This window comes from Scyliorhinus torazame, chromosome 7 (assembly GCF_047496885.1).
Source record: "Scyliorhinus torazame isolate Kashiwa2021f chromosome 7, sScyTor2.1, whole genome shotgun sequence".
Taxonomy (NCBI): Eukaryota; Metazoa; Chordata; class Chondrichthyes; order Carcharhiniformes; family Scyliorhinidae; genus Scyliorhinus; species Scyliorhinus torazame.
In genome coordinates, this window is record NC_092713.1 from 273779363 (window position 1) to 273796104 (window position 16742).

The 16742-nt window shown below is 46.6% G+C and overlaps 1 protein-coding gene across 1 annotated transcript in view; it reads right to left on the reverse strand.

Moving 5' to 3' along the window:
• LOC140427046 (organic cation/carnitine transporter 2-like) overlaps positions 1-16742 on the reverse strand; it is a 164466-nt gene that overhangs the window by 48781 nt on the left and 98943 nt on the right. The window contains exons 6-8 of the mRNA XM_072512475.1: positions 14511-14611; positions 10112-10326; positions 4782-4964 (exon numbers count right to left, since the gene is read on the reverse strand). Of these exons, the coding sequence (XP_072368576.1) occupies positions 4782-4964; positions 10112-10326; positions 14511-14611 (499 nt within the window). The remainder of the gene's footprint in view (positions 1-4781; positions 4965-10111; positions 10327-14510; positions 14612-16742) is intronic.

Genomic DNA, 16742 nt, shown 5'->3' on the forward strand with positions numbered 1-16742 from the left:
GGGTATTGAGTACAAGAGTCGGCAGGTCATGTTACAGTTGTATAGGACATTGGTTAGGCCACATTTGGATACTGCGTGCAGTTCTGGTCGCCTCATTACCAGAAGGATGTGGATGCTTTAGAGAGGGTGCAGAGGAGGTTCACCAGGATGTTGCCTGGTATGGAGGGTGCTAGCTATGAAGAAAGGTTGAGTAGATTAGGATTGTTTTCGTTGGAAAGACGGAGTTTGAGGGGGGACCTGATTGAGGTCTACAAAATTATGAGAGGTATGGACAGGGTGGATAGGAACAAGCTTTTTCCATGAGTGGGGGTGTCAATTACAAGGGGGTCACGATTTCAAGGTAAGTGGGGGAAAGTTTAAGGGAGATGTGCGTGGAATGTTTGTTACGCAGACGGTGGTGGGTGCCTGGAACGCTTTGCCAGCGGAGGTGGTAGAGGCGGGCACGATAGCATCATTTAATATGCATCTAGACAGATATATGAACGGGCGGGGAACAAAGGGAAGTAGATCCTTGGAAAATAGAAGACAGGTTTAGATAAAGGATCTGGATCGGCGCAGGCTGGGAGGGCCGAAGGGCCTGTTCCTGTGCTGTAATTTTCTTTGTTCATTTCTGTCCAATGTTACAATAATTTAAATTAATGAATAGAAAATCAGGTTGACTTTGATTTTTCCAGGGATTTTTCCCAGATTGACTTTCCTCCCTGCAGCAAATCCCACCCATGTGGAACAGATGAAAATCCACCCAAGATATTCTCCCAGATGTTCCTTTGTACTATGAAATAATTGAGCTCAAGGATTAAAGTACCTGTATGAATTTGCACTTCATTTATACAGCTACGATTTAGAGAGGTGAGGAGCAAACAATAGGAAGGAAAATATGTGCACAAATGCTACGGGGCAGAGTGACCAGAGTTTTAAGAACTTTGTGTGCTAAGATCAAGTATTTCTATGTGGACAGACTAGAATGGAGAAAGATGTTAAAATCTTAGGGATACAGGTTTGAGTCAATCCCTAATGTTGTGGGATGAAGGCATTTGTTATCCAGAAGAGATAGTGAAGGAAGAGGTTCTGATCAGGTGCAAGCATGGCGAAAAAAATAAAAATTCCATTGGTAGGAATAAACTTAAGTACTGGCTTGAAGAGGGGAGAAGTAGTTGTAGGAATGGTACAAACATTGCCCATTGCAGGAATTCTCTTAATTCTAGGGAATGATAGAGCAGGATCACAGACAGTAGTGATGCCTGCTGTAGTTGAACAGCCAGTAGAAACTTCAGCTTAAAAGAAATTGCCCAGCCCCACCGGCGATATTTCTTGCTTGTGCAGTGATGAGATTACAGGTCCATCAGAGAAGACAAAAAAGGGAGGAGTTGTGAGCACAAGATGAGACAAATGAGATCGGGGCGGGATTCTCTCAGCCCGAGGCCGGGCCGCAAAATCCCCGCGACCGGCGCGAATTGCGCCACACCGCCAGCACGGGATTCTCCGCAGAGCAGAGAATCGGCGCCAATGGCGCCGGCGTGGTTGGTGGGGCACCGGTCGGTGGCCGCTCTACACGGCCGGCCCACCGCTACTCGGCCCGGGATGGGCCGAGCTGCCGTCGTAAAAACGCCGAGTCCCGCCGGTGCCGTCCACACCTGCTCTCAGCCGGCGGGAACACGGCGTTGAAGGGTCGGGGGCGGCCTGTGGGGGAGGTCCGACCCCGAGGGGGGCCACCGATGTGGCCTGGCCCACGATTGGGGCCCACCAATCGGCGGGCCGGCCTCTCTGGCTGGGGGCCTCCTTTCCTACGCGCCGAACACCGTAGCCCTGCGCCATGTTGCGTCGGGGCCGGCGCGTTGAAGGAGGCCAGTGCGCATGTGCGCTTTGGCGGTGCGCCATGCGGGATTAGAGAATCCAGCCCCAGGTTTCTCCATCCATTTGAATGAAGGTAAAACAGACAAAGGGATAGATACAGATGTGCTTAATTCAAAGAGACTGATGGAAATTACAACAACGTGATTCCAACTTAAAACAAATCCATCAGGCAGAATGGGCTGCACGATAGCATAGTGGTTAGCACTGTTGCTTCACAGCGTCAGGGAACAGGGTTCGATTCCTGGCTTAGGTCATTGTCCGTGAAGAGTCTGCACGTTCTCCCCGTGTCTGCGTGGGTTTCCTCTGGGTGCTCTGGTTTCCTCTCACATAAAGTCGCGAAAGACGTGCTGTTAGGTGAATTGGACATTCTGAATTCTCCCTGTGTACCCGAACAAGCGCCGTAGTGTGGCGACTAGGGGGTTTTCACAGTAACTTCATTGCAATGTTAATGTAAGCCTACTTGTGACACTAACAAAGATTATTATTATTGAAAGGAATGGCTGCCATGAAAGCACAGACTCTCAGTTTCGTAGCGGGGAAACAGACAAGCAGGAGATCTTGATAATAATTAAACAGGGCGAAGAAGCAGGGTTAAATTCTGACAGTGACTTCCCTAAAATTAATTTGGGTAATGAGGAAATCTGGAAAAATTTAAAGAACCGGTTAAGTTATCTTCCAGATAAGAACCGGGGGCTGGATTCTCCGACCCCCCGCCGGGTCGGAGAATCGCCGGGGGGCGGCTTGAATCCCGCCCCGCCGCCGGCTGTTGAATTCTCCGGCGCCGGGGTGGGAATCTCGCCCCGCCGGTCGGCGGCCGCTGGCAGTGCCCCCACCCACCGGTGAATCTCTGGCCCGCAATGGGCCGAGCGGCCGCCCGTTTTCGGCCGGTCCCGCCGGCGTAAATCAACCTAGGCCCGTACCGGCAGGACCTGGCTCTACGGGCGGCCTGCAGAGTCCTCTGGGGGGCGCGGGGGGATCTGGTCCAAGGGGGTGCCCCCATGGTGGCCTGGCCCTCGATCAGGGCCCACCGATCCGCGAGTGGGCCTGTGCCGTGGGGCACTCTTTCCCTCTGCGCCGGCTGCTGTCAACCTCCGCCATGGCCGGCACTCCCGCGCATGCGCCAACTTGTGCCGGCCGGCGGAGGCCCTTCAGCACCGGTTGGCGCGGCGCCAAGCCCTTCCGCACTGGCTGGCGCGGCGCCAACAAGGCCGGCGCCGGCCTAGCCCCTGAAGGTGCAGAGGATTTCGCACCTTCTGGGCGGCCAGACGCTGGAGTGGTTCACGCCACTTCTTGGTGCTAGTACGGCCCGCCCCGCCGGGTAGGGGAGAATCCCGCCCCGGAGCAAATTGAAAGAGTTACTGCAGTCCTATAAATGTATTTGTGGGGATAAATTAGGTAGAATGGAGGTAGCAATGCATGATGTAGGTGTGGGGGACACAGTTCTCAGAAACTATGATCCATATAGGTTAAATGCAGAAAGGTTATCACAAGTACAAAAGAAAATTGAATGTATGCTCCAAAATGACATTATTGAATTGAGTCCTAGTGATTGAAGCTCCCCTATCATGCTCGTGCCAAAGGTGGATGATACATAAGGGGCTGGATTTTCCTTCGACCGATACCAAAATGGGGAAAGGCGATTGGACGGAGAATTGATCGTGAGGCCAAAATCATGGCCGGCGCTGGGCGCCCGCCAGAATGCCTCGACAGAGACGTCAATGCGCTCTACTCCGCATGTACAGTAAACGTCGTTCACATATCATTCGTAAAAAGATAATAAATGTTATTGTCACAAGTAGGCTTACATTAACACTGCAATGAAGTTACTGTGAAAAGCCCCTCGTCGCCACATTCCGGCGCCTGTTCGGGTACATAGAGGGAGAATTCAGAATTCTCAGCTGGTCGGGGAATTGAACCCGAGCTGCTGGCCTTGTTCTGCATCACAAACCAGCTGTCTAGCCCACAGAGCGAAACCTGGAGACAAGTGGGCCTGATCCAGTATTCCCTGGGACCTCTGCGATGCCCCGCCTCCATCCAGATAAATTACCGGTGGCGTGTTTCACTTGTGGTTTCAAAAATCGAGAAACAGTGCCGTGGCCGATGAAGGAGAGAGAAGAGGTAGGACATGCACAGGCGCTACCATGGGGCGCCTGTCCTGCCATTGGGGGGGCTGGCTGGGCGGGGGTGACCAGGGATGGGACCATGGCATCGTGGTGCCCTCCCATGGGATCGGGGTGACCAGGCATGGACAGCCATTGCCACGGCTTGCAAGGCAGCCAGCTTGCTGCGCACCCCACTGCCTGCCCTCCGTGGCCCATGGTTGTGCAGACTAACATCGGCCATATGGGTACACCCAACCCACCATCCTCTGCACCCCATCTGTCACTCTCCACCCCACCACCCTCGCACACCACCCCCACTCTCTCGCCATTCCACCCCCCATCCCACAAACTCCGCACAGATGTCCGAAGGGAGAGGAAAAAGACTGGAGAGGGACCGCCGGACCTGCAGCCCCTCACCGCAGCAGAGCAGAGGGCACTGGACCTGGTTAGTGGGCCCGCAGAGAGGGCAGTTGCCGAGGCAAAGGTCAGCATCGGGTGAGCAAGTGAAACCCGGCTGAGCTGCAGTTCCTCATGGCAAGCGTGTCACCACCCCCAACACCACCCCCTCCCAACACCCCCCCCCTCCATCACCACCAACCCCACACTGCCCCCTCCATCAGCATCTCAACCTGCGATTCAATCATGCGTCATGTCTTGTGTCTTGCAGGGTCTCCTGGCAATGAGGCAGGCCCTTCTAGTGACCCTCTCCTGAGCCCAAACATAAGCGGATAGCAACGAGGCCAGTAGGCTTGAGTCAATAGAAGAAAATTAGTCAGATTTCATATAGGCCATAAATTACATACAGAAGTTAAACTGATAACTTACCAAGATAAAAAATGTAAGGTGAGATGATGCTGCCAACCCTGGAGGCTGTGGAGCCCACTCCGACACCCATGTTCCTTACCGCGGTTGGGTACAGCTCAGCAGTGTGAACATAAACCATGGAGAAGGCGCTCGAGGTCCCAAATTTTCCAGCCATCACCAGCGCGGTGGCAAGTCCTGAAAAATCTAGGAAAAATAAAGACATTCGTTTACAAGAACCCTGAACAATACTGTACAAATCTCAATATGCTTGATATATATATTTTTTTAACAAACAATTTTTAATGAGGTATTTTTGGCATAACAAACAACCTCAGTACAAGAACAATAGAGTACAAAGAACAGTAATCAAAAAGCAACCGCCGGCCGACATCCATCCCTACAAGGCCCGCCTATTTAACCCCCTACTCTATACTACCCCAGCCCCCCCTCCCCCCCCCTGCTGACAATTAATTCTCCACAAAGAAGTCAATGAATGGTTGCCACCTCCGGGCAAACCCTGACACCGACCCTCTCAAGGCGAACTTGATCTTTTCCAGGCCAAGAAAGCTCATCATGTCGGTTAAACAGGCCTCTGACTTCGGAGGCCTAGACTCCCTCCAAGCCAATAGCATCCATCGCCGGGCTACCAAGGAGGAAAAGGACGGAACATCTGCCTCTCTCTCCTCCTGAACACCCGGGTCCTCTAACACCCCAAAGATCGCTACCACTGGACTCATTTCCACCCTTGTCTTCAATACCCTGGACATGACATCGGCGAACCCCTGCCAATATCCCCTAGCTTTGGGTATGCCCAGAACATGTGGACATGGTTCGCTGGTCCACCCGCACACCTGACACACTTGTCTTCCGCCCCAAAAAATCTACCCATCCGGGCCGCTGTCATGAGCGTCCGGTGCACCACCTTAAACTGGATCAAGCTGAGCCTTGCCATGTAGCGGTCGCGTTGACCTTGCTCAGCGCCTCTGCCCATAGGCCGTCCTCCATCTCACCCCCCAGTTCCTCCTCCCACTTACGCTTCAGCTTCAGCTCCTCCATATGCGTCTCCTCCGCCCCCATTAATTCTTTGTAGATGTCCGAGATGCTCCCCTCCCCCACCCATCCCCGAGACACTAGCCTATCTTGAATCCCTCTTAATGGCAGGAGTGCGAAGGATGGTACCTGCCTGCGCAGAAAGTCCTGCACCTGTAGATATCTGAAATCATTCGCTGCTGTCAGCCCCAACTTCTCCTCCAGCGCCCTTAGGCTAGAAAAGCTCCCTTCCAGAAACAGGTCCCCCATCTTCTCAATCCCCGCCCTTTGCCATACCCGAAATCCCCCATCTAAGCTCCCTGGAGTGAACCGATGGTTGTCACATATTGGGGACCAAACCAATGCCCTCACTGCACCAACAAATCTCATCCACTGACCCCAGATCCTCAGGGCCGCCACCACCACGGGACTGGTGGAATACTGGCGGGAACGGCAATGGCGCCGTTATCAGCACCCCCAGGCTGGTGCCCTTGCATGAGGCCACTTCCATCCACTCCCAAGCCCCCCAGCCCCCACCACCCACTTCCTTATCATCGCAATATTGGCCGCCCAGTAATAATTACTAAAATTTGGCAGGGAGAGCTCCCCTCCCCCCAATTCCTCTCGAGCATCACCTTTTTCACCCGTGGGGACTTACCCACCCAAACAAAGCCCAAAATGATTTTGTTGATCCTCTTAAAGAAAGACCACGGTATGAAAATCGGGAGGCATTGGAACACAAATAAAAATCTCGACAATATTGTCATTTTAACCGTCTGCACCCTCCCCGCCAGTGATAGCGGGAGCGCATCCCATCACCGAAACTCGCCCCTCATCTGCTCAACCAGCCGGGACAAGTTCAACTTGTGTAACCAGCCCCAGTCGCGCACCACTTGTATCCCCAGATATCTAAAGTAGTCCCTCACTAACCTGAACGGTAGCTCCCCTAGCCAACCATCCTGGCCTCTTGCCTGCACTACAAACATCTCACTCTTCGTCATACTCAGTTTGTATCCCGAAAACCGGCCAAATCCCCCCAGAATCGTCATAATCTCCCTCATCCCTGCCCCTGGATCTACTACATATAAGAGTAAATCATCCGCATATAGCGATACCCTATGCTCCACCCCCCTCCCCCCTCCCCGAACCAGTCCTTTCCAGCCCCTAGAAGCTATCAGAGCAATTGCCAGCGGCTCTATGGCTAGCGCAAACAGCAGTGGGGAGAGAGGACATCCCTGTCTTGTCCCCCGGTACAGCCTAAAATAGTCCGAGGCTGTCTTGTTCGTCCTTACACTAGCTTCCGGGGCCTGGTACAGTAGCTTGATCCAGTTGACAAAGCCCCTACCAAACCCAAACCATCCCAACACCTCCCATAGATAGTCCCACTCTACCCGGTCAAACGCCTTCTCTGCATCCATGGCCACAACTACCTCTACTCTCCTTCCCTCCGGGGGCATCATAATCACGTTAAGCAACTTCGAATATTGGCCACCCTTGACAAATCCAGTTTAGTCCTCCGTAATCACCTCCGGCACACAACCTTCAATCCTGGATGCCAACACTTTGGCTAGCAGTTTAGCGTCCATATTGAGCAGCAAGATCAGCCTGTAGGACCCACACAGCTCCGGGTTTTTGTCCCGATTCAATATTAACGAAATGGTGGCCTATGACATCGTCGGGGGCAGCACCCCTCTATCCCTCGCCTCGTTAAAAGCCTTGACCAGCAACAGTCCTAATATCCCCGAAAATTTCTTGTAAATTTCTGCCAGGAACCCATCCGGCCCCGAAGCTTTGCCCGACTGCATTGCCTTCAAGCCCGCAGAAATTTCTTTGGGCCTAATCGGAGCCCCCAACTCACCCACCAGGTCCCTGCCCACCCTTGGGAAAGTCAGCACGTCCAGAAAGTGTTTTTGGTAGGAAGAACACAGAAGGACAATATAAAATAAGGGGTAAAATTCTTAGAAGGCGCACAGGAGCAGAGGGACCTGGGTAAATACTTGCATAGATCATTGACAGGTGCAGAAAGCAGTTAATAAAGTATATTGTATCCTGGGCTTTATTAATATGGCATAGAGTTCAAGAGTAAAGAGGTTTTGCTTAATTTATACAGAACACAAGTTGGACATTCGCTGGAATACGGTGTACAGTTCTGGGAATCACACTACAGGAAGAATGTGAGAGTTTTCAAGAATAGTTGCACGGATTAGAAACTTCAGTTATTGGAGAGGTTGGGACTGCTCTCCTTGGAAAGAAGCAGGCTAAAAAGAGATTTGATAGATGTTGAAAATCATGAGGGGGATGGGCAAAATCACAAGGGAGAAACTATTCCTGCTCGTAAAAGGATCAAGAATGAGAGGGCACAGATTAAAGTGATTTGCAAAAGAAGCAAGTGCGATGGGAGAACACACTTTTGCACACAACGAATGGTCGGGACTGGAATGCCCAATGTGCAAGGGTACAGGGAAAAGGTACAGGATGGAACTAAGCCGTGATGTTTGTTTGAAGAGATGGTCCAGACACAATGGGTTAAATTGCCTCCTGCTGCACCTTAACAATTCTGTGATTCTGAAACAGTTCTTGACTAGCCTAATATTGGGCCTAATTTATAAGGGCAATATGAGGAATACATTTTGAAACACCCCATTGTCTTCCTGTTTAAGGCAGTAGCAACAGATCCAATGAAATTAACCCTTACAATAATTTGCTATTAACAATAACTTCAGTTTGAGGTGGGGTGATGGCAAAATCAGGTATAGAAGAGGGTTTCAAGAACCATCTTCTTTGTATATATCAAGTAAAGGGGCCCTGTGCATGAGTTTTTGGGAAAGAGGCGTGGACACATTTTGTGAACTTGCTAACTGAGGCAGACGTAGATTTCCGGGAAAATGGTTGGAATCATTTTGATTCTTCTCGATTGGTGTAACACTAATAAAGATTATTAAATTATTCTTATTCATTTGAAGTCGTGAAGTCTGTAGTATATTGTTGATAAGTATACCTTTTGTTCTTTTAGTCAATTTTTAAGTGTATTGTTGTTTTATTTTTATACTTTATTCAATAAACGTAGATATTTTTTGTAATTCAATGACTGAGGACGGGATCTAACGGTTGGGTCGCACCCAACCATTGTCTTTAATTCTTAATTACCTTAATTTTCTCAAAATAACGGATATCAAATCCACTTACTGTTGTGAATCAACAGCACATAGATGGAGATGCAATGTATTGCAGGGTTTGGGTGCAGCAGTATTTGTATATTGGACAGATTAATAAACAGCACACCATACGACATATTCAAGTGTCTAGTCCTCATTTTGCAAAAATAAACTAAGTTTCAGTTATTCCATATTATGATAAAATATAAGATTTTTGTATTTTCCATAGAATTCCTACAGCACAGAAGGAGGCCATTCGGCTCAAATAGGGGCAGCACGGTAGCATAGTGGTTAGCACAATTGCTTCACAGCTCCAGGGTCCCAGGTTCGATTCCCGGCGGAGTCTGCACCTTCTCCCCGTGTGTGCGTGGGTTTCCTCCGGGTGCTCCGGTTTCCTCCCACAGTCCAAAGATGTGCAGGTTAGGTGGATTGGCCATGCTAAAATGCCCTTAGCGTCCAAAGTTGCCCTTAAGTGTTGGGTGGGGCTACTGGGTTATGGGGATAGGGTGGAGGTGTGGGCTTTGGTAGGGTGCTCTTTCCAAGAACCGGTGCAGACTCGATGGGCCGAATGGCCTCTTGCTGCACTGTAACTTCTATGTCTATGTCTATGTCCAAATAGTCGGCACCGATCCTCCAAATGAGCACCCGAGCCAGGCCCTGCCCTATCCCCATAACCCGACCTAACCTGTGGACACTTAGGGGGAATTTGGAATGTCCAATCCATTTAATCTGCACATCTTTGGACTGAGGGAGAAAACCGGAGCACCCAGAGGAAACCCATGCAGACACAGGGAGAACCTGCAAACTCCACACAGGCAGTCATCTGAAGTCGGAATTGAACCAGGATCCCTGGCGCTAACCACGGTGCCAACTGTATAACTAGGGATAAGAAGGTAGTTTGACGATTCTGTTCTTCTGCCAATGCTGATGTTAAGTAATGTATGAAGTGTGTGGGAACTGGCCAGGATTAGTCACCCAACAATTTTCCCTCCCTCACTGTTCTCCTCTCAGCACCTCCTCCTTGCAACATAGCTAAGATCAACAACATTGCAGTGTACTGAATGCTAAAATCTCTCAAGGATTACACCACTTACATATTTCATTTTATCATGAAATATTCAGCAAATTTATATTTTGATCATTTTAACTGGACAGTAAAAAAATTACTTGAAGGTACGAGTTGGATGAAGAAAAGGACAATTCCACCAAGGAAAAGTATGCCTGAAAGGCTTAACCTTCGGGGAAATCTCTGGAGAAAAAGCCAAGCTGATAAATAGGCCGGAACTTCGATAGCAGCAGAGAAGAAACAATTCAAGTAGTCATCACCATGGAGATTGGGAGTGCTCAAGGACAGGCCAAAGTATTCAGCAGTTAGAATCATCCTGTAAAAAATAGAAACATTTTCTTGTAGAACAATCGTCTAAGTTTTTCTCCCACGTCTCTCTTTTTCAATTTTTGTTTTATTAGGATTTTTCTTCTCTTTCATTTGTGTTCCCTGTTCTGCCAATCATTTTCCACCAGGCATCAGCACAAAATCCGCTCTTCTTATTCTATATTAATCTCAATTAAAAGGTGAACGGAAAGATTCCCTTCAGCTAACTATCCTTCTAAATTTACCTCCCTCCAGTGAAAAATAGCAGCATCCGTAATGGAATTTAAAAATCAAATGCTGTATACATTGCTGTATGTATGATTCCATACCAAGTTTTATCCTTCCATTGGCTCAAGACGTAACACAGCATGTTGGTTACCAATGATCCATCCAGCTGCTGACAGACTGAGAAAGCAGGTTCATTATCTGCTATCCTCAGTGCTAATAATCATACAATTATCCATTAAATGGCTGCAGCACATAAAGAGGCCATTACACCTGTGATGTCTTTGCAGCCTCTCTGAAGAAGTAATTCATCTCATGCCACTCCCTGCCTTCTTTCTCATAATGCCGAATATTCTTCCTCTCTGATAATAATCCCGTTATTTGTTAATTCTCCATCACATTCTCAGGCAATGCATTCCAGGTTTTAAACACTAGCTGCATGAAAATATTTTTCCACATACTACTATGAAAATGTTTTTCCACAAACTACCATTGCTTCTTTTGTCAATTATATCTATTTTATACTCTGCCTTAAGTTTATTGAAGTATTTCCATTCTTTCACACTCGGCAACTGGAGTTTAGTGTTATACTTCTATTTGGACATACATTTTGTTTGTGATATTAATTCATAGAATTTACAGTGCAGAAGGAGGCCATTTGGCCCATCGAGTCTGCACCGGCTCTTGGAAAGAGCACCCTACCCAAGGTCAACACCTCCACCCTATCCCCATAACGCAGTAACCCCACCCAACACTAAGGGCAATTTTGGACACTAAGGGCAACTTAGCATGGCCAATCCACCTAATCTGCACATCTTTGGACTGTGGGAGGAAACCGGAGCACCCGGAGGAAACCCACGCACACACGGGGAGGATGTGCAGACTCCACACAGACAGTGACCCAAGCCGGGATCGAACCTGGGACCCTGGAGCTGTGAAGCGATTGTGCTATCCACAACGCTACCGTGCTGCCCTTAATTAAGTATTCGTGGCATTGGATAACATTACATCTTCTCTCCGAACATGACTTTACAGATTACTAAAATAATCCCACAAATAGTTACAGAAGAAAGAAAGAAAAGGTATAAGAAACTCATCCATTTCCGGTGAAGAGTCATATTGGACTCAAAACATTAACTCTCTTTACATATTTGTTGCCAAACTTGCTGAGTTTTTCCAGGATTTTCAGTTCTTAATAAAGAGAAGTTGTGTTTTTTGTAAAGGGGATGCAGAGTGAAAACCCAGAACCTCTACCATTGTGAGGTTGAGGAAGGCTCCTTCCTTTGCATGGCAGTGATATCACATCTATGGTACCTGTCTGCAGAAGAGGTTACATACTATGGGACAGATTTCTTCCCTTTGGGAGGGAGACAAGGACATGTTGTTGTAAGGGGAGCAAGACGTAACTAAAAATGTTACTTATATGTGCAGGAACATGCACTCCATTGTTCTAGCCATGGGTGAAGTGGTGACAAAGCGAGAGAGGGACAGAACACCTCAACCTTCTTCCAGGTGCCCTTCTCCTCGAGCAGCCATAGAGGTCCTATCAGGCACCCATGGGGAGGAGGAGAACCAGCCAGGCATCCCAGGGGCTTCAGCCTAGGATGCCCTGCTGCTCCACTTCCCTCAGTCAGTGATCCCATCCACCCCAGAACCCTCACATTCCCTCACTGCCTCACTCCCCACCCTGGGTAGTCTGTCCCTTCCCTGCAGTCTCCCTCCCTTTCCCCATTCGCCTGTCTCCCATGTCTAGCTTCTGCTCCACCCGTCCACACTATCACCCCCACCATCCCCAACCTGCCTACAGTGTCCAGTTTTCACTCCACCCAACCCCACCTTTCACTCTTCACCTTCCTCCCATGCTCAGCTTATCCTACCGGGACCCGAGTGAAGAGGCTACAATTTGTGAAAAGTTCACAAGAATGTCAAAGTAGTGTCCATTCACCATAGCTCGCCAGGTACATACTACTTATATACAGTTGTGAATGTGAATGTTATAAATTCTGACTGACGGGAAACTTAATTTTGGTGAAGTGGCCTTTTAATGAGCATCCATAGCATGCTAATGCATGCAAAAGAATTAACTGACATTGTTTGTCGTGAAGCTCAACCTGCCTTTGAGAATAGAATTCCTAAAGTTCATCCCAACGTCAGAAAATTGAATTTTGGCCTTCCGCCAAAATAGGATTCCCATCTGCCAAGCTTCCCGTTGCTAGAGGAACTGCTTGGAGGTCAAAAGGCAGGGTAAATGAACAAAAAAACACTAGTTTGCACCTGGTGAAGTTGTGTCCAATTCTGGGAACCACACTTTAGGAATGCTGTAAAAGCTTTGGAGAGGGTATATACGAAATTTAATACAATAGTTCCAGGAATTAATACTTGGATAAACAAAAGAAGTTTATATTTCTCCTTGGAGCTGAGAAGTCTAAGATTAAGATATATGTGAAAGGCTTCTTAAATTATGCTGGATTTAGACATATTGAGTAAAATGAAGCTGTTTTCAAAGGCTGAAAAATCTACAGTCAGGGGCCAGAATTAAAGCGATTGACAAAAGATACAGATGCGGCATGAGGCAAACCATTTTTACTCAACAAGTGATTAGAATTTGGAATGCACTGAATTTGGAAGACCTGATCACCTTCAAAATGGAATTAAGATAAATATCCGTAGAAGAAAAACTTGCAAGGATATGGGCAAAGCAGGGGAGTGGGACTAACTGGATTGATCTTCAAAAGGGCTTTGAAAGAGAAAGGAAATGTTCAATAGATTGTTTGCTTTTCTTTTTCCTTTATGGGGTTCGGGACTTTACCTTTATGCCCCTGTTGTGTGCAATTCTGGTCACATTACAGGAAGGACGTTATTGCTCTGGAGGGTGCAGAAGAGGTTTCCAAGAATGTTGCCAGGGCTAGAAAACTGTAGCTAAGAGGAGAGATTGGATAGGTTGGAGTTATTTAGCTTGGAACAAAGAAGGCTGAGGGATGACTTAATTTAGGTATACAACATTATGAAGGGAAGTGATGAGTGGACAGGATAAAACTGTTTCCCTTGATGGAGAATTCTGGAACCAGGGGGACACAGATTCAAGATAAGTGGCAGAAAGTGCAGAGGGGACATGAGGAAGAATTTTTTACACAGAGGGTAGGGGAGTCTGGAATTTGCTGCCCAAGTTGGTGGTGGAGGCAGAGACCCTAAACTCTTTTAAAAAGTACCAGGATATTCACCTTAAGTGCTCTAAAATATAGGACTACGGACCGGGTGCAGGAAGGTGGGATTAAAAAGGGCACCTGGGTATCCTTGGACTGACCTGGACCAGATGGGCCGAATGGCCTCTTTCTGTGCTGTAATGTTTCTATGGTTCTATCAGCACTTCTGTAATCCATAATGCCACCATTAACATTCCCTTTGTCTTGTGTCCATGACATCCTTATCAATTTCTCCTGAGCTCTGACCTATCGCTGATTTTCTATTCTGTCCCATCTCCTCCACCCCCAACTATACAATCCATTATTTTCTACCCCTTTTCATTTCTGAAGAAGTCATACAGAATCAAAATGTTAGCTCTTTTCTCTCTCCAGATGCTGCAAGACCTGCTCTGTTTATCTACCATTGTCTGTTTTTACGTTTGAGATAAATGCAAGATTACAATTATTTGTCTCTCAGATTTTTAAAATCTTTATGGAGCTAGCCAATAGCTATGTTCATAAATAACACAAGGTTGAATATTAAAATGTACAAATAAGGAAGGTTTCATGGATTTTAGTCAAGCAAGATAACGTAGTCAAATTGACTAGTGCTCAGATATTCTTTGTTTTTATGAAAGTGCGTGAACATAACTCTTATCCTGCTGATCGTTCTTAATATTTTATCTATTTTTATGATTTTTTTCATACTGTGGCGGTAATTGTAACCTGTTGGTCCAAATGGCCTAATTCTCAGTTGTACTATTCTGTGATTCTATGAAATACTCACCAAACTAGAAGGTTTATGATAGTGATGGTTCGGATATTACTGGTTTTAAACAAGTGAATAATTGAATAAGATTGTTTACTTTTAGCCTTCATATCTTCAAGCTGGAATGAAAATAGAGAGGATTCAGTATTATTGCTGATTATTAAAAAAAAAAATCAAGATTACGATATATTACCATCAAGTCATACTGGAAATGGATGATCCAGAAAACCTTTTTGCTAACTGTGCCCTATAAATGATCATTTTTGTAGTTTCTTTCATTCCTCACCCCTTTCACCGATTGTGTTGACCCTCACTACCTGTAGATAAGAAGTGGGGCTCAGTCTAAAAAAAACATTTTATTGATACAAGGATATGTCATAATACACTGTTATTTTTTAAATCTTAGTTTTTATAAAGATACTGAAGCTATTGATTTGCAATGATTCCTTGGAGACAAGGGTTACCCTTTAAACATCTTTTTGACACCTGGGAAGAGCCATGCCACTGATGCAGTGGAAAGCTACAACCAGAGCCTCATAAGCGTGGAGGGTGATCATAGATAACGGCATTGGATTGCTGAAAGGGAAAATTCAGGTGCCAGAAAGGTCAGGAAGCTCTTCAGTATTCAATAATAGCATTGTCGTTCTCTGCTGTGCAATAATAGCATTGTCGTTCTCTGCACAACATTTTGTTGCAAAGAACACGGGAGATACATGAGAAGGAAGGTGAACACCACTCTGAGGAGGAAGAAGTGGATGGATGAAATAGTGCCTGATTTGCCCGCAGTTGCTTGCCGAACTGGCAGAGGAATCTATGATGGACTTATCCAAGTACAACTCAGATAACCTGAGTATTTGAAATCTTATGGCAACAATGCTAAACCCAGTACCCTCCCTCAAACGCAAACAATTCCCAGAGTAGGAAGTCCCTTGGTTTCATTCACACCTTGCTTATCATACACTCTGGTTGTACCGTTCCTCTCAAATCTAATGTTCATTTGGAAAGAAGTGGCAACAGTGGAGATTTCAAATAAAGTGTGTTTTTCATTTGCAACATGCAACAATTTTAGAATCACATCAATGAGTATCAAAGTTCAACTAAGATATTTTCTGATGAGTTCTATATGCTGCTAGCGCTGTGGCTTGAGTGTACCTGAATTTAAAATGTACATGTTTGTAAAATTACACTTTGCACATTAGATGTATATGTTCGTACTTTTATTTCAAACATCATACAATACAGTCTACTCTTTATATATAACCACTTATCCATCATTGTTTAATACTATAAAGACACAAATGTCTATCCAATAATTATTTCAGGTGTCCATTTTAAAAATAAGTATATGTTATAAACATTAATAATAGAGGTATCACACTCATCTGTGTATGTATTCTCACAAATATTCAGCACAGTAAATGTTGTTCTTCACAGAGCAAAGGCAGGGAGCAGGATTTTTATAGAGGTGTCAGGATCCTGAGATTTGGGGACCTTTTCTGGATCAAAACCCCATATTGCATCAGTGGCTGATGCCTGACGAGAATTCTGAACAGACCATAACCAAAAGACCATAAGGTAGGAGCAGAAGTAGGCCATTCGTCTCATCGAGTCTGCCCTGCCATTCAATGAGATCATGACCGATCTGATATGTTAATCCTCAACTCCACTTTACCACCTTATCCTCATAATCCTTAATTCCATCACTGATTAAAAATTTACCTACCCCAGCCTTGAACATACTTAACCACCAAGCCTCTACAGCCCTCTGCAATAAAGAATTTGAGAGGTTCGCTACTCTCTGAGATAAGAAATTTCTCCTCATCTCTGTCTTAAATGGCTTGCCCCTTACTCTGAGATTATGCCCTCTGGTCCTAGACTAGCCCATAAGGGAAACAACCTCTCAGCATCTGCCCTGTCAAGCCTCCTGAGAATCCTATATGTCTCAATAAGGTTGCTGTTCTTCCTTCTCAACTCCAAACAGTGCAAGTCCAACCTACTCAATGTCTCCTCATACGAAAATCCCTCCATACCTGGGATAAAGCTAGTGAACCTTTGCTGGACTGCCTCCAATGACAGTGTATCTTTTTTTAAGATATGGGGACCAAAACCGCTGACAGTATTCCAGGTACGGTCTAACTAGTGCCTTATATAGTTTTAGCAAGACTTCCCTATTTTTATACTCCATTCCCTTTGAAATAAAGGCCAACATTCCATTTGCCTTTCCTATTACCTGCTGAACTTGCACACTAA